The following is a 25,282-nucleotide window of genomic DNA, read 5'->3' as shown; positions in this document are numbered from 1 at the left end:
TCACCCTAACCGTGGGACCGCTGCACCAAGAAAGTCTTTCCTTCCTTATCATCAATTGCACAAAGTAATCTCCCGCCTCCCGTGGCTCCAACGTCATGACCCCACCATCTCCTGGTCGAGGATGGAAATCACTGCCTGGGCACTAAGATGTCTGAATACCTGCTTTCCCTTACCCTGTGGTTCCATGTCAGTTGAAGAGTCATGTGGTTGCCCTCCAGCCTGACATCCTGGTAAACCTCTGGGAGGTTTTCTCCAAGACCCGCACCACCAGTCTCCCTCCTCATCCCCCCTGGGACTGTGCCATCAACCTGCTTGCAGACTCTGCGCAGCCGCGTCTGTGGCTGAAACTGAGGCCTTGGAGGAGTACATCCAGGAGGCTCTCCAGCAGTGTTTCATCCACCTCCCCTGAGTCGGCAGGCTTCTTCTTCGTGACCTAGAAGGAGGGAGGTCCACGACCGCGCATCGATTAGAGAGGCCACAATTCCATCATCACCAAGTCACGCTACCCCCCCCCCCCGCCATCGAACAGCTCCGTCAGGCCCGTTCTTTTTTTTTACTAAACTGGACCTGCAGAGTGCCTACAATCTGAACCGCATCCAGGAGGGGGATGAATGGAAAACGGCCCACGATGTCTGGGCACTACGAGTACTTATAGATTAGCCAATGCTCCGTCGGTGTTCCAGGCATTCGTAAACGAGGTGTTCTGTGACATGCTCGGGCGCCAGGTGGTTGTGTATATTGATGACATCCTGATCTGCTCGGCCACTTTGGAGGATCACATCGCCCACGTCCGGGTTGTCCTGGGACGCCTCCTGGAGAACCATCTGTACGTCAAAGTGGAGAAGTGCCTGTTCCATCAGGTCGACGTCTCCTTCTTGGTATACCGGATCAGCCCGCAGGGAGTGGTTATGGATGCGAGGAAGGTCAAGGCAGTCAAGTCATGGCCAGTCCCAACCACCATAAAGGGAATACAGCATTTTTGGGGGTTTTGCCAACTTCTACTGCCGCTTCATTAAAAACTGCAGCTCACCTCAAGGGTGGCCTCCTTAAGTTGGTGTGGAGTCCTGCAGCCGATGAGACCTTCCGCCTACTGAAGGGGCGTTTCACCTCCGCCCCGTTGCTGAAACACCTCAACGTCGCTGGTCTACTAACTACCGGTCCTGGCAATCGTTACGCACACCTGGACCTCATCACCAAGATTCTCTCCCTTTATTTATCCCCCAGGCATCAGGCAGTATTGCTTTTGTTCACGTTCTGTACACTTCTCCTGTTTTGCTTATCTTCATGATTCTTATTTAACTCACCTTTTGCACCTGCTTCCTGACTCCCAGCGTATACGTTACAACGAGAGTATGACAGCCCTTTTAGATCGAGAGCTGTTATTGACCTTAAAGGCTCAGTGGCTCTTGAAACACCATCTAGCATCTACCCCCTACTCTATCTGGTGCTTTTTACTGAAACCTTTCACAAGTGGGATCCTGTGTTTCATTATAGTGGACTACTTCATTGTATCACTTGTCAAAATGGTGTCACAACTGCAATGTGAGGAAATCAAATCGGTTCTTTTGGTATGGGAATGTCTTTTATTTTCTCCAATACAGAATATAAAAGGTATACAGCTGCTGCACTGAATGCAGCAGGACATTGAAACAACTCTTCATCTTGGAATAAAGGACACTTTACTTTTTTTGAAACAAGGATCCTTCGTTGGTTCTTTACAGGCATGCTACCTTTCCACAACAATTCAACCCAAACAACCCAGCCCAACCGTTTCCTTCTGCTCTTTATCCTCCTCCTTGGAAGGGCAACGCATAAGACTTTGCTCGGCAAAACACAATTTCAAGGCTGACTTGAACAACATTGCCCCTTGCTTTTTTTTTTATATGTCCGATCCTTCAGCAACATTCATATTGAGTGTTCCAACTTTAATGATTTTGATGCATCAATGCAGGCATAGTTAGAATAGACCTGATCAGCTGACAAGGGGATACGACTAGCAACAGGTCAAACAAAGGTGGAATAATAAGCATTTAAGCAATGAGGGTAAACTATAACCTGCTTTGATTGTCAAAAACATTACATGAATAGAACAAAATAGAGTCCTTTTAAAATGTGGTTTTCCAACACAGCTCCTGGATAGAAGGTGCAGTTTCTTACAAAGGCAGTGCTGGTGCTGATGTGAGAGAAGGAGAGGTAAACTTGGCCGGTACACACACAAAGGTGTTCAGTGCATCTTATAAGTCTAACACGGCTTCCTGTAACCTTTCCTTCATCTGCACTGATTTATGAAAGACTACGAATTACAGAAAGGACATATGGAGACGAAGCCACTATAGACTTGTCAAGATGCATTTAGCTGAGATACACTCCTCAATGGATAATCACCATTGACAATAAAACTCACTGAAGAGGAGTACATCCCAGCTAGAAAGCACTATGTGTGTGGGCCGCGAGGCAGTCGCCCGTCTCTACATGTCGTCCTTGTCCTTGGCGCCGTGTTTGAGGATGCGAGTGAACTCGGCGTAGTTGAAGTTGCCCTTCTTGTCGATGGGCGCCTCGCGAAACAGCTCGTCAACCTCCTCGTCGGTGAAGCGGTCACCCATGGTGGTCAGCAGCTCCCGCAGGTGGTCCTCGTGGATTACTCCTGCAAACAGGGGAGAGTTATTGGGCCTGTGTCACTATGCTTAGCGGGCTCCTAGTAGTGTCATTGTCATGCCAACAATGGAGTAAGACAGCACAAACATATCTGGGATTCAGCCTAGTGGACTCTCTTTCCAAGATAATGGGCTGTAGCCTGTATATCTCTGGTCCTGTGGTCCAGATCTGTATGTGATAAGAAGGGTTGATCAGCTCTAGCTACAGATCTAGACCAGGCTACAATGACGACTTTTCACAACCTACATCTGAACCAAACTAATTGGGTTTGTAATTTTCTAGGGATGTGCATCTTGCCTTTCATGAACGGTTCAATACGCATCTAGATACATGGTACATGGGCTCGGATACGATACGTTTTATTTTTAAACGATTCGGCGAAGGAATTGATGCGATTCGGTTCAATACGATTCGATGCACTACATATTTTGCATGAACACATTCATTTTAAATGAATATCGCTGCTGATGGGATAACTTCTCACAACTGATTAGCCCTCAGTTTAAGAAGTGTGTGTGTGTGTGTGTGCTAGCAGAATGGAAGGAAGCGGGGGTTTATTTGATTGCCTACGACTTCTCAGAAGGCAGCCCGCCCTCTGGCCCCTTTTTCTCCGCCTCCTCTTCACACAAATCACAGGGATCCGGACCTGTTCCCGAGAAAGCAGCATATAATTTGCGTCGGGCTCATCAGACTCGTTAACTTCTTATGGCTGCAGGGGCAGTATTGAGTAGCTTGGATGAAAGGTGCACAGAGGTGCCCAGAGTAAATGGCCTGCTCCTCAGTCATAGTTGCTAATATATGCATATTATTATTAGTATTGGATAGAAAACACTCTGAAGTTTCTAAAACTGTTTGAATTATGTCTGAGTATAACAGAACTCATATGGCAGGCAAAAACCTGAGAAAAAATCCAAACAGGAAGTGGGAATTCTGAGACTGGTCGATTTTCAAACAAGATACTATTGAAATCACAGCGAGATATGGATGAGTTTGCACTTCCTACGGCTTCCACTAGATGTCAACGGTCTGTAGAACCTTGTCTGATGCCTCTACTGTGAAGGGGGGCCGAAGGAGACGGGAATTAGTCAGGTCTGCCATGACCTGACCATGCTTTGACCATGCGCGTTCACATGAGAGGGAGCTCTGTTCCATCGCTCATCTGAAGTCAATGTAATTCTCTGGTTGGAACATTATTCAAGATTTATGTTAAAAACATTCGAAAGATTGAGTCAATACATCGTTTGACATGTTTCTACTGACTGTTACGGAACTTTTGGACATTTCGTCAGCTTTTAGTGAACGCGCTTCCTGATGGATTTGTTTACCAAACATGCTAACAAAAATAGCTATTTGGACATAAATGATGGACATTACCAAACAAAACAAACATTTATTGTGGGAGTCCTGGGAGTGCATTCCGACGAAGATCAGCAAAGGTAAGTGAAGATTTATAATGCTTTTTATGAGTTTTGTTGACTGCACAATTTGGTGGGTAACTGTATGGCTTGCTTTTGTGGCTGAACGCTGTTTTCAGATTATTGAATATTGTGTTTTGCCGTAAAGCTTTTTGAAATCTGACACAGCGGTTGCATTAAGAACAAGTGCATCTTTAATTCTATGTAAAACATGTATCTTTCATCAAAGTTTATGATGAGTATTTCTGTTATTTGACGTGGCTCTCTGCAATTTCTCTGGATATTTCTGAACATGGCGCCAATGTAAACTGAGGTTTTTGGATATAAATATGAACTTAATCGAACAAGACATATATGTATTGTGTAACATGAAGTCCTATGAGTGTCATCTAATGAAGATCCTTAAAGGTTAGTGATTAATTTTATCTCTTTGTGCTTTTTGTGACTCCTCTCTTTGGCTGGAAAAATGGCAGAATTTTTCTGTGAGATGGTGGTGACCTAACATAATCGTTTGTGGTGCTTTCGCTGAAAAGCCTATTTGAAATCGGAAACTTTGGTGGGATTAACAACAAGATTACCTTTAAAATGGTATAAGATATACATGTATGTTTGAGGAATTTTAATTATGAGATTACTGTTGTTTGAATTTGGCGCCCTGCACTTTCACTGGCTGTTGTCATATCGATCCCGTTAACGGGGTTGCAGCCATAAGAAGGAAAAAAAGGATTCTGCCAGTCAGTGGTGAGTAATCGCAGTCCTGATGTCCAGAAGTTATTTTCGGTCATAAGAGACAGTAGCGGCAACATTATGTACAAAATAAGTAAAAAAAAAAAATTAGTTAAAAGGAAATAAATGAACAAAAATGGTTGGGGACACGTAAAACGTCAGTCTTCTTCTCCGGCGCCATTTAAAAATAAAAAAAAAAAATGTGCATGGCATTTAGCCATTAATATAATGAGTTTGGGATTTTTACCCCGTCTCAAAGGCGAATGGTAGATCTTTTGGAATTTTACTTAAGAGCTTCTCCTGCTCAGATCAGTGAATGTATGTATGGAAGGCTATTCCCGACACTATCTACAAATTTTAAGATACTACACTGAAGAAATATGTAACATGCAACAATTTCAAAGATTTTACTGAGTTACAGGTCATATGAGGAAATCAATCAGCCCTACTCTAGTGTTTCCCAAACTCGTTCCCGGGGTCCCCAAGGGGTGCACGTTTAGCTTTTTTGCCCTAGCGCTACACAGCTGATTAAATAATCAAAGCTTAATGGTGAGTTGATTATTTTAATCAGCTGTGTAGTGCCACACTCTTAGAAAAAAGGGTTCCAAAAAGAGTTCTTCGGCTCTTCATGTAGGAGAAGCCTTTTTGGTTCCAGGTAGATCCCTATGTGGAAAGAGTTTTGCATGGAACCCAAAAGGGTTCTACCTGGAATCAAATGGGTTCTCTTATGGGGACAGTCGAATAACTATTTTAGGATCTAGACAGCACCTTTTTTTTCTAAGAGTGTAGGGCAAAAAACTAAATTGTGCACCCCTTGGGGTCACCAGGACCGAGTTTGGGAAACACTGCACTAATCTATGGATTTCACATGACTGGGAATACAGATATGCATTTATTGGTCACAGACACCTTAAAAAAAAGTGTGGCGTGGGTCAGAAAAAGACTATCTGGTCTTATTCGCATAGAGTTGATCAGGCTGTTGATTGTGACCTATGGGATGTTGTCCCACTCCTCTTCTGTGCGATGTTGCTGGATATTGGCGGGGAACTGTCATACACGTCGATTCAAAGCATCCCAAACATGCTCAATGGGTGACATGTCTGAGTATACAGGCCATGGAAGAACTGGGACATTTTTGTATGCAGATCCTTCGACATGGGGCCGTGCATTATCATGCTGAAACATGAGGCGATGGCGGCGGATGAATGGCACGACAATGGGCTTCAGGATCTCGACAGGGTAACTCTGTGCATTTAAATTGGCATCGATAAAATGCAATTTTGTTCGTAGTCCGTAGCTTATGCCTGCCCATACCATAACCTCACCATGGGGACACTGTTAAAAACATTGGAATCAGCAAACTACTCGCCCACATGATGACATATATGCTGTCTGCCATCTGTCCCGGTACAGTTGAAACCGGGATTCATCCGTGAAGAGCACACTTCTCCAGCATGCCAGTGGCCATCAAAGGTGAGCATTTGCCCACTATGATGCTGAACTGCAGTCAGGTCAAGACTCTGGTGAGGACGATGAGGACGCAGATGAGCTTTCATGAGACAGTTTGTGCAGAAATTAATCTGTTGTGCAAACCCACAGTTTCATCAGCTGTCCGGGTGGCTGGTCTCAGACGATCCAGCAGGTGAAGAAGCCGGATGTGGAGATCCTTGGCTGGCGTGGTTACACGTGGTCTGCTGTTGTACTGCCAAATTCTCTAAAACAACGTTGGAGGCTGCTTATGATATAGAAATGACCATTCAATTATCTGAATAACTGCTCTGGTGGACATTTCTGCAGTCAGCATGCCAATTGCCCACACCTTCAAAACTTGAGACATCTGTGGCATTGTGTTGTATGACAAAACTGCACATTTTAGAGTGGCCTTTTATTGTCCCCCAGAACAAGGTGCACCTGTGTAATGATCATGCTGTTTAATCAGCTTCTTGATATGCCACACCTGTCAGGTGGATGCATAGTCTTGGCAAAGTATAAATGCTCACTAACGGGGATGTAAACAACATTTGAAAGAAATCATATTTTTGTGCGTATGGAACATTTCTGGGACCTTTTATTTCAGCTCATGAAACATTGGACCAACACCTTACATGTTGCGTTTATATTTTTGTTCAGTGTAAGTCGAAATTTCAAGATACGTAAGTAAACATTTCAAGATGTGTTTCCCTGTGTCCCAGAGATTTCCTAATCTGGTAGGCTAACCCAGTGGTTCTCAAACCTCTCCTCGGGGTCCCTCAGACAGTTCATGTATTTGATCTATTCCAGAACTACCACACCTGATTCAACTTAACCTTGATTAATGTGAATTAGATTAACTATTTCAGGGCTAAAACAAAATTGTGAAATGTCTGGGGGTCCCAGAGGAGAGGTTTGAGAACCACTGGGCTAACCTAACCAGCTAAAACTTTGTACCCTAGTTGGATGGTATTATTAGCAGTTGATGTTACTCTTCAATAACTCAGACCCCAAAGCAAATCAGGGGGAGGAAAATAGGTTTATTCAAAGAGAACAAATAATGCGGGGAGGTAGATGTTTATGCTCCCCTGTCCTCAGTGAATCTCTCCTGAGTGATTCTCCACACAGAACAAAGGGACAGGATGTAGTTTTATAACCCAGCCCTAGCCTGTGGTATACAAATTAGAATTCCTTGCAATAAAACTGGGCCAATGGACAAATAACAAGTATCCTATTTCAGATTCAATGTATAAACAATTTGGGCCAATGAGAACTTGCTATGAGTCCCGGACTGACATTCCTCCCATGTCTCTGGCCCATTGATATTACAGAAAAAACACTATTTCCATTGATCGTCAGTACTCTATTGACCTCTCGTCCTCTGCGTTGTGTATTTATCTTCGGAATATTCTTACAGTATAACATAGTGATAAATCTGCTATGATGGGACGAGATGCTTTCTAATCAGGTCATACGTTTTTTTTTTAATTGGACAATTGAACTAACAGAACTGAGTTTGCTTTAGGCAGGGTTGGGTTGTGTAGGCCTTTGCATCTATAATTAAAAAGTTACTCACACAGTATGTCAGTATGTCACTATTGTCTAGGTAGCCTAGCCTCACGAAGTTTGAATATAAACCAAATTTGATCACATTCACATTTTCTCTTAACATATATATTGTCCTATTTTAGGCTATGAACACATAGCTTAGGCTATAAAAATACTTGTTTCCCTTGGCCAGAGGGGATCAGAGCTCATAGGCTTCTCTAGGCTAACTGCAGCTGTTATCAGTAGGCTACAGTTGATCAGACTGAAGCACAGATTAATTATGCACGACTTGGCAAATCAGTCTAAACAACAGTACTTTGTCCCTATTTTCAACACTTATGTCAATATTTTTTTATCAAACAATCAAAAGTGTTGGGGAATATGCCAGCTCGCCTCACGTATGCTGGATAGATGGATATCGCCACATAATGCGACAAATGAAAAAACATCCTACCTATATGTATGTTCTACTATCTAGAAATTCCGAGATACTATCTCGAAATATTGACTTGCGTATCTCGAAATGTTGAAATAGTATCAACGTTAAACAAAATATGTGACCATGTACAACTCCCCAAAATGACCCTGTTCATGTAAAAATGACCAAATACCTTGACTGTTTAAAGCAAAACTACCAAAACTATTTCTTATGGTGAACCTGAACAATCTAAATTAAATTGGAATGATTGAAAACTCCTATCAACTGTTGCATCCCCCCTAACACTACACAGCTGATTCATTGAGTCAGCTGTGTAGTTCTAGGGCAACAACCAAGACATGCACCCAGGGGGGTCTCAGGACCGACTTTGGGAAACCCTGGGCTACTGAACTGATGGAGAGGTAGCTATTTTAGAAATAAAACAATATTAGTTAAAAACACAAGTGAACAAATCGTTTTGGGCTCCTGCAGACCGATACACTAGTATCTTAAACTCCCACACTTTTCGAGCTAAAAGATGATGGCCAGAGTTTGAATTTCCCATGATGTTGCACAGAGGTGTAAGTCAATAAGTCATTGTTTTATTCAAAGTATAATATATCTTGGCATGAAGTGCCAAATCCGAATGTGTGACTACGTCGCACCCGAATGTGTGCGCTCACATAATCCCTTAAAAGACCTTTGCTTGAAAAACAACAAATAAGCAGCAATAGTACATTGACGCTACTTTATGTTTATTATCTATGCATAGTCACTTTACCCCTACCTGTACAAATTACCTCAACTAAACTGTACCCCCCCACATTGACTCGGTACTGTCAATTGAGAAAATGTGCATGAAAACGATTCGTATCTCATTGACAACAAACACTAAATTGAAGAATCCCTAATGTTGACCAATCACCGACGGAAGGGCGTAGACTTCGGAAACGTCTGGTGTCGTCTGCACGAACAGCCCGAACCCTTACCAAACTGTTTTGGATGGGAAACATGCAGTCTCCTTTAGACTATGTATCTTTTCCTATGACATAACGTGCACATTCTTTTCAGCCTACATTTAGTTTCAGGGCTGGGTTTTATTTAAATGTGACCTCCCTGCAGCATGCCAATGTTTATTGATCAGAAACACCTGCTGCAAAGTTCTTCCTATTCACGAGTCGTCTTGGAGCCAAACAGCTTTTCTCTGTAGCCTACACTTGGGTTTCCACTAGATAAAACATGGCTATATCGTACAAATTAATGAAATCAAAAGCGAGCGTTTTGGTCTTAATTTAAGGTTAGGGTTAGGGTAAATTTAGCATTGTGGGCAAGGTGAGAGTTAGGTTTCAAATCCGATTTTAATAAGAGAAAATGTAGAAATAGACAGGGTTTATGACTTTGTGGCTTAACTAATGATGACCCTACACTTGGCCGGCTTACCATGAAGAAAATTCAAATAGGGGGTGCAAACTAATGTTTTTGTGCCTCCCCTTCTTTACCAGCAGATTATCATAATCCATTGGATAATTTGTCAAATTTCACTTATTTTTGACCTAGTTTGCATAAAAAAAACATATGACCATTCGCCCCAAGATGTATGGTTTTGTCCGCTAAAGTTTAAGGCAAACTCACCCATGGCTTCAATACACGCTCCAAACCGTTCAATAGGGGGCGTTAGGGGAAAATGGCGGAAGCGGATGTTCTGTTTGAATCGGATGACGTGGAGATGACAGTGAGAAGAATTGGATTACAGTGGCGAACATAAAAGGAAATAAGAGAAGTAAAGTGGTTTAGTAAATCCAAACCTAGTTCTGAATATAATTTTGGGGGGTTGGAATAAGGGTTTTGGATCGATGTTGATAACCATGGCAAGGTGACTGGGAATATGGTTGAATACAAAAAGTGTAGTTATTCCATCTGTAAGGCAATCAAACAGGCAAAAGTTCAGTACAGAGACAAAGTGGAGTCACAATTCAACGGCTCAGACACGAGACGTATGTGGCAGGGTCTACAGACAATCACAGATTACAAAGGGAAGACCAACCATGTCACGGACACCGACGTCTTGCTCCCGGACAAGTTAAGCACCTTCTCCTGTTTTGTAAATAGCACATTGCCACCGACACGGCCCGCTCCCAAGGACTGTGGGCTCTCGTTCTCCGTGGCCGACGTGAGTAAGACATTTAAGCATGTTAACCCTCGCAAGGTTGCCGGTCCAGACAGAATCCCTAGCAGCGTCCTCAGAGCATCCGCAGACCAGCTGGCTGGAATGTTTACAGACATATTCAATCTCTCCCTATCCCAATCTGCTGTCCCCACTTGCTTCAAGATGTCCACCATTGTGCCTGTAAGAAAGCAAAGGGAACTGAACTAAATTACTATCACCCCGTGGCACTCACTTCTGTCGTCTTATAGTGCTTTGAGAGACTAGTCAAGGATCATATCACCTCTACCTTACCTGACACCCTAGACCCACTTCAATTTGCATACCGCCACAATAGATCCACAGATGACGCAATCGCCATCGTACTGCACAGTGCCCTATCCCATCTGGACAAGAGGAATACCATATGTAAGAATGCTGGTCATTGACTACAGCTCAGCCTTCAACACCATAGTACCCTCCAAGCTCATCATTAAGCTCGAGGCCCTGGGTCTAAACCCCGCCCTGTGCAACTGGGTCCTGGACTTCCTGACGGGCCGCTCCCAGGTGGTGAAGATAGGAAACAACACCTCCACTTCGCTGATCAGGTGCCCCACAAGGGTGCATGCTCAGCCCCCTCCTGTCCTCCCTGTTCACTCATGACTGCATGGCCATGCACGCCTCCAACCCAATCATCAAGTTTGCAAACGACACAACAGTAGTAGGCCTGATTACCAACAATGACAAGACAGCCTACAGAGAGGAGGTGAGGGCCCTGGCGGAGTGGTGCCAGGAAAATAACCTCTCCCTCAACAAAATGAAGGAGCTGATCGTGGACTTCAGGAAACAGCAGAGGGAGCACGCCCCTATCCACATCGACGGGACCGCAGTGGAGAAGGTGGGAAGCTTCAAGTTCCTCGGCATACACATTAGTGACAATCTGAAATGGTCCACCCACACAGACAGTGTGGTGAAGAAGGCGCAACAGTGCCTCTTCAACCTCAGGAGGATGAAGAAATTTGGCTTGGCCCCTCACAAACCCCGCTACCATCCAGAAGGCGAGGTCAGTTCAGGTGCATCAAAGCTGGGACTGAGAGATTGAAAAACAGCTTCTATCTCAAGGCCATCAGCCTTTTAAATTGCCATCACTAGCCGGCTATCACCCGGTTACTCAACCCTGCACCTTAGAGGCTGCTGCCCTATATACATAGACATGGAATCACTGGTCACTTTAATAATGGAACACATGCCACTTTAATAATGTTTACATACTGCTTTACTCATTTCATTCTATTCTAATGTATTTTAGTCATTGCCACACCATCGCTCGTCCTAATATTGATATATTTCTTAATTTTACTTTTAGATTTGTGTGCATTGTTGTGAATTGTTAGATACTACTGCACTGTTGGAGTTAGGAACACAAGCATTTCACTACACCCGCAATAACATCTGCTAAATATGTGTGACCAATAAAACTTGATATGAAGATGTCGGATTGGAATGTGTTGTCTTCAGGGCGGCTATCAATGTCGTTATCTCTGGGGTGGTGCTAGATGTAAATGCAAAGGATATCCGTGAAGAATTGGATCAAGTGGTTGGTGCACAACGACTGACCCACATGGTAGATGGAAGCCCACTCCATCTATTCTATTGTTTTTTTTTACGAAGAGTCTCCCTTGTCACATGTATTTGGGTTATATGAGATTCCCTGTGAGAGGCTTCGTGCCCAAATCCATGCAGTGTGATGAATGTAACTGATTTGGTCATGTGTCAAGTGTATGTAGTAGAGGTCGACCGATTATCGATTATTGGAGGACCAAAAAAAGCCGATACCGATTAATCGGCCGATTTTTATTTATTTATTTGTAATAATGACAATTACAACAATGCTGAATGAACACTTTTATTTTAACTTAATATAATACATCAATAAAATCAATTTAGCCTCAAATAAATAATGAAACATGTTCAATTTGGTTTAAATAATGCAAAAACAAAGTTTGAGAAGAAAGTAAAAGTGCAATATGTGCCATGTAAAAAAGCTAACGTTTAAGTTCCTTGCTCAGAACATGAGAACATATGAAAGCTGGTGGTTCCTTTTAACATGAGTCTTCAATATTTCCAGGTAAGAAGTTTTAGGTTGTAGTTATTATAGGAATTATAGGACTATTTGTCTCTATACCATTTGTATTTCATATACCTTTGACTATTGGATGTTCTTATAGGCACTTTAGTATTGCCAGTGTAACAGTATAGCTTCCGTCCCTCTCCTCGCCCCTAGCCGGGCTTGAACCAGGAAGACATCGACAACAGCCACCCTCGAAGCATCGTTACCCATTGCTCCACAAAAGCCGCAGCCCTTGCAGAGCAATAGGTGTAGTCTGCCATAAAACTTTAAAGAAGAAGAACCGTTCAGTAGTTACGCTATCCATATTACCAGCAATATTCTTTCTATTTCTATGACGACGGATTTGTGGCCGCAATTTAGATAATGCATTGATATATAGCTATCAACAGCTCATATAGGCACGGTTTAGCTGAGACTCATCTCTTGACAGGTAGGCTGGTAGTGTCACTGATCCCCCCCGGTACTGCCGCTCATTCCGTTCACCAGCTCCGGAGGTCTACGTCACCGGCCTTCTAGGCATCACTGAACTGGATTCATTACCACCAACCCCGGACTGTCTTGTTTCATTATGCACACCTGGTTCCCATTCCCCCTGATTAGTATGTTATATATGAGCCCTCTGTTCCCCATTGTCCTTGTCGGTTATTGTTACCATGTCTGTTGGTCTTGTGAGCACCTGTGCTGTTGTATCGGCTTCCATGCTACGTGTTATTGTGCACTTTTTTTTACGGGTCTCGTCCCGTGTATTATTTAGAGGTTTACACTTCACTCTTTGTTTGGGTGGAGAAAATAAAAAAAAACTGTTATGTATTCCTGCGCTTGTCTCCTATCATTATACAGGGTGGCAGGTAGTCATTTTCTGAAATACATTTTTCAACTGACAGGAATTACTCAATAGTTGCAGCAACTTCCTCTGAGGTGGACCTTTTAAAGTAGCAATATGTAGCTTTTTGGGTGAGCTGACCAAATTCACATAGAAATGTCAGTTATTGATCTGTCATCCTACTTGAAAGCAAGTCTAAGAAGTCTAAGAAGCAGTAGATCTGTTATATGTGCACTATTTCTATGCTTCCAGTTTTGTTTTTGCTTCTTTTACTTTCGGTCTTGTACACCAGCTTCAAACAGCTGAAACAATAGTTCAACTTTAAACATATGAACCGGGGACTGATGCATATTTGTGTATCATTAAATTCCTATAATTTTTCCATCTGTTTTTCCTTTTTAGTGTTTGATGTTGTTGTTATGGTGGAGGGTGGAGGCTAGGGGTTGACATTGGAGAGTGTTTGTGTGTGCTTGCATGTGTGTGTTTGTGTGTCTCACCAGAGCCCTCCTCGTCGAAGCAGGCGAAGGCGTTGCGGATGACGTCCTCGGGGTCGGTGCCGTTGAGGCGCTCTCCAAACATAGTGAGGAACATGGTGAAGTTGATGGGCCCCGGCGCCTCAGCCATCATCCCCTCCAGGTACTCATCAGATGGGTTCTTACCTGAGGAACACAACAAAACACACACACCATGGTCAACATTTAAGCGATTCTCCGGTCTTTTGTATACTTTTTAGCCGGTAGTTCTGAAAGTAGCCTCACTAGCCAAAAGTGGTTCCCGAAAAGCACCACGTCGTTGCTCTCGCTCTCTCGCTCTGCTGTGGGTGCATGATGTTCCTCTTGCTAGCTGTCACTCATATGGCAAGGGGCTGAACTCAAATTTCTAGGGGGCTGGCCAACCGTACGTGGGGGAAAATGGCGGAGCAGAGTTTCCAGAAAAACAGTTGCTTTCAAACTAGGGATTTCGTGGCTAATTGAGGTAAGACAGTAATTCTGCTCATAGAATATTCATGTATGAACTACACATTGACACATCCAGCCCAAAGCGGGAGGTTTAAAAAATACTTAGTTGTCGCCAAAGTTCCGGAGCATGTCTTAAAGTAGTCAAATCTGAATTTTGTTCAACAGTAGCCATTGATTAACTAGGTCAGGCTTTGTTTTTTGGTAGATTATGGTTAAATGTTATTACTGATCTGCCTGCTTATTGTTCTCTCTATTTTACAGAATACTAGTATTTAGCTGGTAAATCTATTTCTGTCGCAATATAGATTCAATGAAACTCATGTTCTATGACTGAGTGGAATTTCTTTGAATTGCACTGAATTCAATTCTACTTCCTGTCACTCAAACTCTACATTGTGTGGGGTGTGGCCAATTCAATTTGATATTCAACTCATGAGTTGAATGTTTAGGTCTTGTATATCTCACTGTCAACTGCGTTTATTTTCAGCAAACTTAACATGTAAATATTTGTAGGAACATAACCAGATTCAACAACTGAGACATAAGCTGAACAAGTTCCACAGACATGTGACTAACAGAAATTGAATAATGTGTCCCTGAACAAAAGTAATGGCCACCAGCTGCATTAAGTACTGCAGTGCATCTCCTCATGGACTGCACCAGATTTGCCAGTTCTTGCTGTGAGATGTTACCCCACTCTTCCACCATGGCACCTGCAAGTTCCCGGACATTTCTGGGGGGAATGGCCCTAGCCCTCACCCTCCAATCCAACAGGTCCCAGACGTGCTCAATGGGATTGAGATCCGGGCTCTTCGCTGGCCATGGCAGAACACTGACATTCCTGTCTTGCAGGAAATCACGCACAGAACGAGCAGTATGGCTGGTGGCATTGTCATGCTGGAGGGTCATGTCAGGATGAGACTGCAGGAAGGGTACCACATGAGGGAGGAGGATGTCTTCCCTGTAACGCACAGCGTTGAGATTGCCTGCAATGACAACAAGTTCAGTCCGATGATGCTGTGACACACCACCCCAGACCATGACGGACCCTCCACCTCCAAATCGATCCCGCTCCAGAGTACACAGGCCTCGGTGTAATGCTCATTCCTTCGACGATAAACGCAAATCCGACCATCACCACTGGTGAGACAAAACCGCTACTTGTCAGTGAAGAGCACTTTTTGCCAGTCCTGTCTGGTCCAGCGACGGTGGGTTTGTGCCCATAGGCGATGTTGTTGCCGGTGATGTCTGGTGAGGACCTGCCTTACAACAGGCCTACAAGCCCTCAGTCCAGCCTCTCTCAGCCTATTGCAGACAGTCTGAGCACTGATGGAGGGATTGTGCATTCCTGGTGTAACTTGGGCAGTTGTTGTTGCCATCCTGTACCTGTCTTGTAGGGGTGATGTTCGAATGTACCGATCCTGTGCAGGTGTTGTTACATGTGGTTTGCCATTGCGAGGGCGATTAGCTGCCGTCCTGTCTCCCTGTAGCGCTGTCTTAGGCGTCTCACAGTATGGACATTGCAATTTATTGCCCTGGCCACATCTGCAGTCCTCATGCCTCCTTGCAGCATGCCTAAGGCACGTTCACGCAGATGAGCAGGGACCCTGGGCATCTTTCTTTTGGTGTTTTTCAGAGTCAGTAGAAAGGCCTCTTCAGTGTCCTAAGTTTTCATAACTGTGATCTTAATTGCCTACCGCCTGTAAGCTGTTAGTGTCTTAATGACCGTTCCACAGGTGCATGTTCATTAATTGTTTATGGTTCAATGAACAAGCATGGGAAACAGTGTTTATACCCTTTTTAATGAAGATCTGTGTAGTTATTTGGATTTTTATGAATTATCTTTGAAAGACAGGGTCCTGAAAAAGGGACGTTTCGTTTTTTGCTGAGTTTAGAATATGGTCAACCCTCTAACAACAGTTTCCAATGGGTTCCCCTTTAGCCCGTGTCTTACCCAGTGAGGCCAGCATATCGTGCAGATCCTCCTTGTCGATGAAGCCGTCTCGGTTCTGGTCGATCATGTTGAAGGCCTCCTTGAACTCCTGGATCTGAGACTGGTCAAACATGGCGAACACGTTGGATGTGGCCCTCTGGGGGCGCTTCTTGGTTGTCTTCCCCTTTGCGCGTTTGCTCGACATGGTGGTTGTTGGATTGGCCTAAGGGTTGCAGAATAGGACATGGATAGTTAGTCAGATGAAAGATAGAGTCTTGCATATTGTCGAAGGGGAATGTCCCAAAAAATAATTTGAGAAAAATGCTATTGGTTAAAACTTGGCACTCAACAAGAGTATATAAAGTGAAAAGGTAGACGGTGACGCTTTACAAGACTAAATCAGTCGGTGTCATTACGGTGTGCATTTTAAATGATCATACATGAGTTACAGTGGCGGTCAGTGCCGTTTATGATGATGGAGGACAATTCTTTTTTTAGAAGCATGGCCTTATTTCTATTACAGCATATTGGATGACTGTCATTCATATTCCATTCACCCAGCTGAATGTAAAATTAATAGGTTTAGGCTACTTACTACATGACACTCAAATTCTCCCAATAACCATCATGAGGTTGCTACAACCTAGCCTATGAATGAAAGGTTACAACATAGATCAACAGGTCAAGAGACGTTTAAGAAACGTTTTTCAACAGAATCGACGGAATTAATACACCCCTGATCACACGCAAACACAGTTCACTTTCATAGCAGCCAGATCGTTATATAATTCCTTCTCGCCTCTACGCGCTCTCTTCCTCTCACTTCTTCCCTTCGCTTGTGGACTTCAGTGCACAACACATCAGCTGTCTGTGACCATGCGAAAAAACCTTTCCAAGCCAAACCTTCATATCATAAACGCAAACCGTTACACACAGCCTACATCGTTGTCACCATATTAGCTAACGTCAAGTCAACAACAGAGCTACTAGAACTAACACATCAGTAAACCCGCTACAATCATGGAGTACAGTGTACAGTCAGAAAGCAGTTTAGCAGTTACACCGGTGGGCTCGTGGCAATAAATTAATAAAACCAAAAGCTTACCTTGACTCTGAAAAGTTCCAGTGTTGGATAGCCATAGCCAGCTAGGTAACATAGCATCCCTTTCTGTTTGAGCCGGGTGTTTGAGGAGGCTAAACTAGCTAGCTGCATTTGGTAGCTAAGTAAGTGAAAGTGAGAAATATAGCTCTCGCTCTCTTGCGCTTCTCCTTAATTTTTTAAGAAATGAATTTGTTTCAAAACTGTTCAATTATTGTCTTTCTTTCTCTTTGAGTCAACTACTCACCACATTTTATGCACTGCAGTGCTAGCTAGCTGTAGCTTAGGCTTTCAGTACTAGATTAATTCTCTGATCCTTTGAATGGGTGGACAACATGTCAGTTCATGCTGCAAGAGCTCTGATATGCTGGAGGACTTCCTCCGGAAGTTGTCATAATTACTCTGTAAGTCTATGGAAAGGGGTGAGAACCACAAGCTTCCTAGGTTTTGCATTGAAGTCAATGTACCCAGAGGAGGACGGAAACTAGCTGTCCTCCAGCTATACCATGGTGCTACCCTACAGAGTGCTGTTGAGGCTACTGTATGACCTTCATTGCAAAACAGTGTGTTTTAATAAATTATTTGGTGACGTGAATATATTTAGTATAGTTTTATCTAAAAATGATCATGGTCCTCCCCTTCCTCATCTGTGGAGCTTCACTGATTAGTTAACATTTTACATCAATTGTATAGGTAAGGCTACGGACTTTAAATGATTATTACTCATTCCCAGTTATTCCATCTTCTAGTGATGCACCGATATGACATTTTTGGCCGATAAAGATATCCAATATTTTCCTTGCCAAAAGAAACCGATAACCGATATTTATAATTTTAGCGGCCTTTTATGCATTCTAGTACAGTTAAATAGTTCACACACATGGACGCAGCGGTCTAAGGCACTGCATCTCAGTGCAAGAGGCGTCACTACAGTCCCTGGTTTGAATCCAGGCTGTATCACATCCGTCCGTGGTTGGTAGTCCCATAGGGCGGCGCATAATTGGCCCAGGGTCATCCGGGCCGACATTGTAAATAAGAATTTGTTCTTAACTTCTCTGCGCTACGGATCCCTTTAGCGGGATCATTTTCCTAAACAACCGCTGAATTGCAGGGCGCAAAATATTACTAACAATATTTATAATCATGCAATCACAAGTGAAATATAACAAAACACAGCTTAGCTTGTTGTTAATCCATCTATCGTGTCAGATTTTGAAAATATGCTTTGCAGCGAAAGCAATCCAAGCTTTTGTGAGTGTATCAATCAATGCTACAACAGCTAGCCCCAAATTAGCATGGTCACGAAAGTCAGAAAAGCAATAAAATTAATCGCTTACCTTTGATAATCTTCGGATGTTTGCACTCACGAGACTCCCAGTTACACAACAAATGTTCTTTTTGTTCGATAAATATTACTTTTAGAACAAAAAACACCATTTGGGTTGCGCGTTATGTTCAGAAAAACAAAGCCTTGTTCCGTTCGACGAAAATTCCAAAAAGTACACATTGATTACACTATCACTCGTATTTCATATGTCACAACGATTCATCGTAAGTTGTAAGTTGGTAAGCTGGTAAGTTGTCTCGCGCACCTACAGTGCTGGTCATAAAAAAAGCAAGCTAGCTCATGGATGCAAACAATGTTCTTCCCCAAAAACATAGCAAAATGACAATCTGTTTCAGTAGCTATAGTTAGCTAGCTAACTGTATAGGTAGGTGTCATCATCATGTAGGTGTCATCATCTAAAATAACCCTAATTTATAAGACAGTTCTTATTTGATTAATGGTGGTCGGACCCATCTATGTGAAGCTAGCCACAATAAGGTTTAGCCACAATAGTGGACTTTGCGGTTATCCTTCAAAATAAAAGGCACAATTCTACTATTTGTATTAATTTGCATCATTGTCAATGACATACTTATACTTTGAAGGCAAACTGCAAATTCCACTATTGTGGCTAGCTTCACAACACATAACCCGGTCCGGTTGACCTAGCAAATACGTACTCACAAGGACGGTGGGATTTGAAATAGTTGGTGATCTGTTTGTTTTCTTGGCTTTCGAGTTGTCTCGCTGAAATGTTCTTACTTTTTCAAATGACGGCTCGACTTGTTGACTGCTCAATCCACAAAGCAGACATTGTGGGCTAGGTTAGGAATGCTGTGTTGCGCAAACTTTTACGTTGCGTCATTATGCCATGGACCTACGTTATAGAGGTATGCACGGTAGCTTTGACATCACTTTTTAACATCGGCGTTAAACTATACATCGGGCCGATACCGACGTTGGCATTTTTAGCTAATATCATCCGATTCTGATATGTTCACTGATATTTCGTGCATCCCTACCATTTTCAGTTTCTCTGCATTTGTGAGAAAGATCATGCCATCAACCTCCAAATCATACTTTTCTCTCAATTCACTTAAGACACCGGTGGTGCTACCCCTAAAGTGTCACCTGCAGTGAACAGTGTCAAGATGACAAAAGACGGCCACCTGCTTTCCTTGAGAACGGGCCAAATTTAGACCTGTCACTCACACGCGGGGCTCAGTGTGCATCATTGAGGAAGTGTGTACAGGAGGTGATAGTGCAGCTGGGCGTTGGCACTTCAGAATACTGACTATGAGAGAGCCAATGCCATGCAGGAAGGAACAGGTAATTAGAGAAATATGTTGGATTTGAGTCAGTGACTGATGGAGTATCTATTGTTTCTCTCTCGACTGGCATTAAGTACAGGAGATATACAGTTCATTCGGAAAGTATTCAGACCCCTTCCCTTGTTCCACATTTTACTGTTATACGTTCTGTTACAGCCTTATTCTAAAATGATCAATCTACACAATACCCCATAATGACAAAGCAAAAACAGGTTTTTAGAAATTGTAGCAAAAAAAAAACAGAAATACCTTATTTACATAATTATTCAGACCCTTTGCTATGAGACTTGAAATTGAGCTACATTTTCCATTGATCATCCTTTAGATGTTTTTACAATGTGATTGGAGTCCACCTGTGGTAAATTCAATTGATTGGACATGATTTGGACATGATTATATAAGGTTGTACAGTCGACATTGTATGTCAGAGCAAAAACCAAACCATGTGGTCGAAGTAATTGTCCTTAGAGCTCCAAGACAGGATTGCGTCGAGGCACAGATCTGGGGAAGGGTACCGAAATGGTTCTGCAGCATTGAAGGTCCACAGAGGCCTCCATCATTCTTAATTAGAAGAAGTTTGGAACCACCAACACCCTTCCTAGAGCTAGCCACCTAGCCAAACTGAGCAAAAGGGGGGAGAAGGGCCTTGGGCAGGGAGGTGACCAAGAACCTGATGGTCACTGACAGAGCTCCAGAGTTCCTATGTGGAGATGGGAGAACCTTTCAGACGGACAACCATCTCTGTAGCACTCCACAAATCAGGCCTTTATGGTAGAGTGGCCAGATATGAGCCACTCCTCAGTAAAAGGCACATGACAGCCCACTTGGAGTTTGACAAAGGGTACCTAAAGGACTCAGACCATGAGAAGCAAGATTCTTTGGCCTGAATGCCAAGCCTCATGTTCTGGAGGAAACCTGGCACCATCCCTAAGGTGAAGCATGGTGGTGGCAGCATCACGCTGTGGGGATGCTTTTCAGTGGCAGGGACTGGGAGACTAGTTAGGATTGAGGGAAAGATGAACATAGCAGTACAGAGAGCTCCTTGCTGAAAACCTGCTCCAGAGTGCTCAGGACCTCAGAATGGGGTGAAGGTTCACCTTCCAACAGGACAATGACCCTAAGCACACAGCCAAGACAACGCAGGAGTGGCTTCGGGACAAATCTCTGAATGTTCTTGAGAGGCCCAGCCAGAGCCCGGACTTGAACCCGATCAAACTTCTCTGGAGAGACCTGCAGCAATGCTCCCCATCCAACCTGACAGTGCTTGAGAGGATTTGCAGAGAAGAATGGGAATAACTCCCCAAATACAGGTGTGCCAACCTTGTAGCATCATACCCAAGAGGACTCGATGCTGTAATCGCTGCCAAAGGTGCTTCAACAAAGTACTGAGTAAAGGGTCTGAATACTTATTTAAATGTAATATTTCAGTTTTTATTTGTAAAAAATGTGCACAAATGTATAAAAAAATGTTTTGGGTTTGTCATTATGAGGTATTGTGTGTAGATTGAGGGAAAAACGATTTAATCTATTTTAGAATAAGGCTGTAACGTAACAAAGTGGAAAAAGTCAAGGGGTCTGAATACTTTCCGAATGCACTCCAAATACTAGCCTTATTTGAGGGGTAGATTGGAACAACGTGTGTGCGTGTGATAGCAGGTTGTAGAATGGTAGAACACTAAATAATGATTGTGTTCAGGCAAAAAAAACAGGAGAACGTTATAAAACTCATCCTTATCGTCCAAATTCAGGTATTATAAACAAAAATCTACTGTTTCACCCCTACTTGTTGTTAACACGGTTACTTGTAACTTGAGGTTTCTGCTGAAACAAGTTATGTAATATGTCTACCAGTCCACCTTCATATATTACGGGCAACTCCGCTCTGGACATAGACTTGATGAGGTTGTTAACACTGGACAACCGGAACATATGAAGGAGGATAGGTACACATATTGCATTACTTGTTTCTACAGAATCCTCTAGTTACAAGTAACTGTTTCCAGTTCATAAACCACCAGTGGTTAGAATATTTCTCCGAAGTTCGTTTCAGAGGTGTCACAGGCCAGCTTATAGCCCGTGGCAAAAATGAGGGGACACGAACAACAGGTATAGACCAATCAAAAAGGTTCTTTATTATAAACCAAAAACTATTAACTTTAAACAAAGAAAAATTAATGAGGTGTGAAAGTATAATGTAGGGTGTATGTAACGTGCAGGGATGCGTGAATCTGTGTGTGTGAATATGACTGAGTGAAAATTACGTAAAACTACAAAGGAACAAACAAAACAGGATCATACCTGGAGGAGCAGAGAGAGAGAGACAAAAGTCAGACTTCCAAGGAAGGCTATGTTAGCTAAGGCTTGTCGTTTGCCTATCTTCACTGTCCTTTATTGCTCTCTCCCCCCCCCCTCTGTCTCTCTCTAAGGTACAAAGAGACAGTCATTTTCCCAATTGGATCAACCTGCAATAACAGATAGTGCTCTCAATTTGACTCTGTAATATGTAACCACATTTCAACCTAGTCAAGATCTCCAATGCAAAGCATCCATACTGCTATCAGCCAGCCAACTGTATATGACCCAGTAGAAGTAAACAGGCCTGTGTGTAAAACCTGCACCTTATGCCCTTACTAACAAAGTTGACAATCGCACAGCATTGCACTTCAAGCAGTTGCTTGTTCCTTCAATTAGGTTTGTTTACTTTACTCTGTTTCGGTCTCTCTGCTTGCCATCGGAGGTAACATAGATCTGAGGGAGTGTTTCACAGTTTGCTAATTCTCCCTGTTGCTACGTGAGGAAGCCCAAAACAAAACATTGTCCAGCTCCTTTTCAGAGGATGAAGGAATTCGAAGATGATTAGGATTTTGGGCCAGGGGGCAAATGTTTCTTCTCACAGTCCTCTTTTCCAGAGCTTTATCACACACCACTATGACAAAGGGGGCTGTTCAAAAATGAGATTGTTAGAAGAAGTGACTTTCAGGGTCAAATTAGCTGACTTCCTGTAAACGTTCACAGTTGGAATTTTGGAATGTTCCTGTTGTCTTTCACATTCTTGTGTGACTCCAGAGGGCAAGGGACAACGAGATCCCTATCCCCTTGTAGTGACGGCTAGCACAACAGTTAAAACGGATCAATTAGTCTAGTCCAAACCCCCTCATCTAATCCCAACTAACTAAATCTCTTCGGTCTGAAGCCACCATGGAAACCTGTGTTTGCCAACCTTTTTGTGTAACATTCAAGTGGATTTCTACGCCCAAATGACCTCACTGCTTCTGAAACCTATTGAATTCCTCAGCACTCTCGACTGTCTGACTCACCGATGACGTCTTGAAAACGTTTCAGGATCAACTCAATCATTGGTTTGTGTGTTGTGCTATTCTCTGATAACTGTTTCTTAGTGTACCTCATCCTTGCCCAATGTACTCTATGTATCCCTCTGTGTTGCAGACACGTACACTCACTCACTGACTGTTAGTCACCAGACAGTCAATCACTCAGTCTTGACCTAACCTCTCACCACAGGTCACTACTACTACCAAGGGGTCAGCACTGGGGTCGTTTCACAACGCAACACAGTCCAACAAACCTAACCAACCTCTTGTTGTCTGAAAACAGCTAAACATGACATGCTTTAGATTAGAAGTGAGACTGAGTTTATGTGGGTCACAAAGTGGTGAAATTCCACTGTCTAATCTGGTGTGATGATGGGAGTACATTAGTAAAGCCTTCCTTCCACAAGTTGTGGGGACTACAGAGCACCAGCGTGATGAGCCGCTACTCCAGATGACCCTAAACCTATGACTGGTTACTTTTGGCATACAAGGAGAACTCAGAAACCCTATCCCGCCCCCACCTTTAACCCAGCTCTTACCACTGTTGACAGTTTCCCATACAACTCTGACTAATGTGTTAAAGTGCCACAAATCTAATCCCAACATAAATCCCTCTCAACTAAACAACATTAAAACAGAAGGCAAAATGGAAGAAAAAATTGATCTTACCTTGGCTTCAAGGGAATAGTAGTTGTTTCTGGAGTCCTCTTAGCCCTTTGTCTGGGTCTCACTGTTTAGTTGGAAGGGAAGCAGGCAGCTCTGCTGAAAAGTTTGTTTAAAGCATCAGTCTTCTAACCGGCCACTCCCACTCCTCCCCTGGCCAATCGCCTGTCCCGGCTGTCTCAAACAGCTCAGGCGTTTACCCATACAAGGGAAAAGAATGTGCAGGCCTGCTGCTCCCCACTGCCATAGCGGAGCAGGGGATGTTTGGGAATGGAGCCGAAATGACAGGAACTCTGATAAGGCTGCCTTATTTAGAGAGAAAAAACAAAGGGGCAGCGTGCAGAGGAGTTGTCTACGGTTTCTGCTTTTGTATCTGGGAGGGATGGAAGAGAAGATAGGGGCCGGGTTCTCTGGTGTTCTAAAGCAGAGCCCCTAGTTGTTTTTCAAGCTGCCTAGGAGACTCCTTAAAAAGGCAGTTTGCACGGCCAAGCTACTGTCTGGATCTCTAGGCAACACCTTTTGTCATGGCAGTAGTATCAGTTCTGTGTTTTTATTGAGATTTTCTGTTGTGCTGTTCCAATAAAATGTCCCTTTTAAATTCTCGTGTTACTGTTTTTGCAAATAGCTGCCAAGAAACAAAGTATCTGGTCACATTTGAGTTGCACAGATGTAGTCACATCTATTTTGTGGTGTTATTATCCAAATGTATCCATTAATGTATATACCTTACCTGTAATTACCACATACAGCCAAGTCACTTATTTATTTTACCTTTTTTTTAACAGGGAGTCACCATTGAAACCAATGTCTCTTTTGCAAGGGAGCTCAGCATATACTCAAATGTCAAAATACAATATAATACAAATACACAAAATTACAAACACACTCAAGAAACACAATGACATTCCTCAGCAAAGATGTCCCCAACCAGCAATTTGAACTGCCGGGAGGCACCAGTACATCCAGTTGTAGGGAACTCTGTAGATTGTTCCATACATGGGGTGCAAAGAAACAAATCTGTTTATCACATTAATGACTGCCCCTAAAAACTAACTAATCCCTTTGAAAACAGTGGCATCAATATGAGTCAGAAACATTTATTCTAGTGTCAAAATTGACTGAATGTAAATAGAATCATTTGTCATAAAGTCAGTCTCAGAGTTTAGAACCTGAGTGCGTCACAACGAGTAAACGAAGGTTGGGTTTGGATTATAATTATGTCAACAATGAATGATGTCTTTTGCCAAGCTCCATGTATAAATCGCCCCTCCGCCCACTTCTCTTCCCTTCATTGAACGGCGCTCCGTTG

At 43.1% G+C, this 25,282-nt stretch overlaps 1 protein-coding gene across 1 annotated transcript; it reads right to left on the bottom strand.

The window, feature by feature from the left end:
- Positions 1-1,569: 1,569 nt before the first annotated feature.
- LOC120064176 (myosin regulatory light polypeptide 9) lies at positions 1,570-24,110 on the bottom strand. Its single transcript, XM_039014567.1, has 4 exons — positions 23,980-24,110; positions 16,243-16,444; positions 13,827-13,988; positions 1,570-2,644 (listed from the first exon to the last, which is right to left on the bottom strand). The coding sequence occupies exons 2-4, from the start codon at positions 16,424-16,426 to the stop codon at positions 2,469-2,471; spliced, it is 522 nt and encodes a 173-aa protein (XP_038870495.1). The 5' UTR covers positions 16,427-16,444; positions 23,980-24,110; the 3' UTR covers positions 1,570-2,468.
- Positions 24,111-25,282: the final 1,172 nt, after the last annotated feature.

Source organism: Salvelinus namaycush, chromosome 2, assembly GCF_016432855.1.
Source record: "Salvelinus namaycush isolate Seneca chromosome 2, SaNama_1.0, whole genome shotgun sequence".
NCBI classification, from domain to species: Eukaryota; Metazoa; Chordata; class Actinopteri; order Salmoniformes; family Salmonidae; genus Salvelinus; species Salvelinus namaycush.
This window is presented reverse-complemented; position numbering and strand designations above follow the sequence as displayed.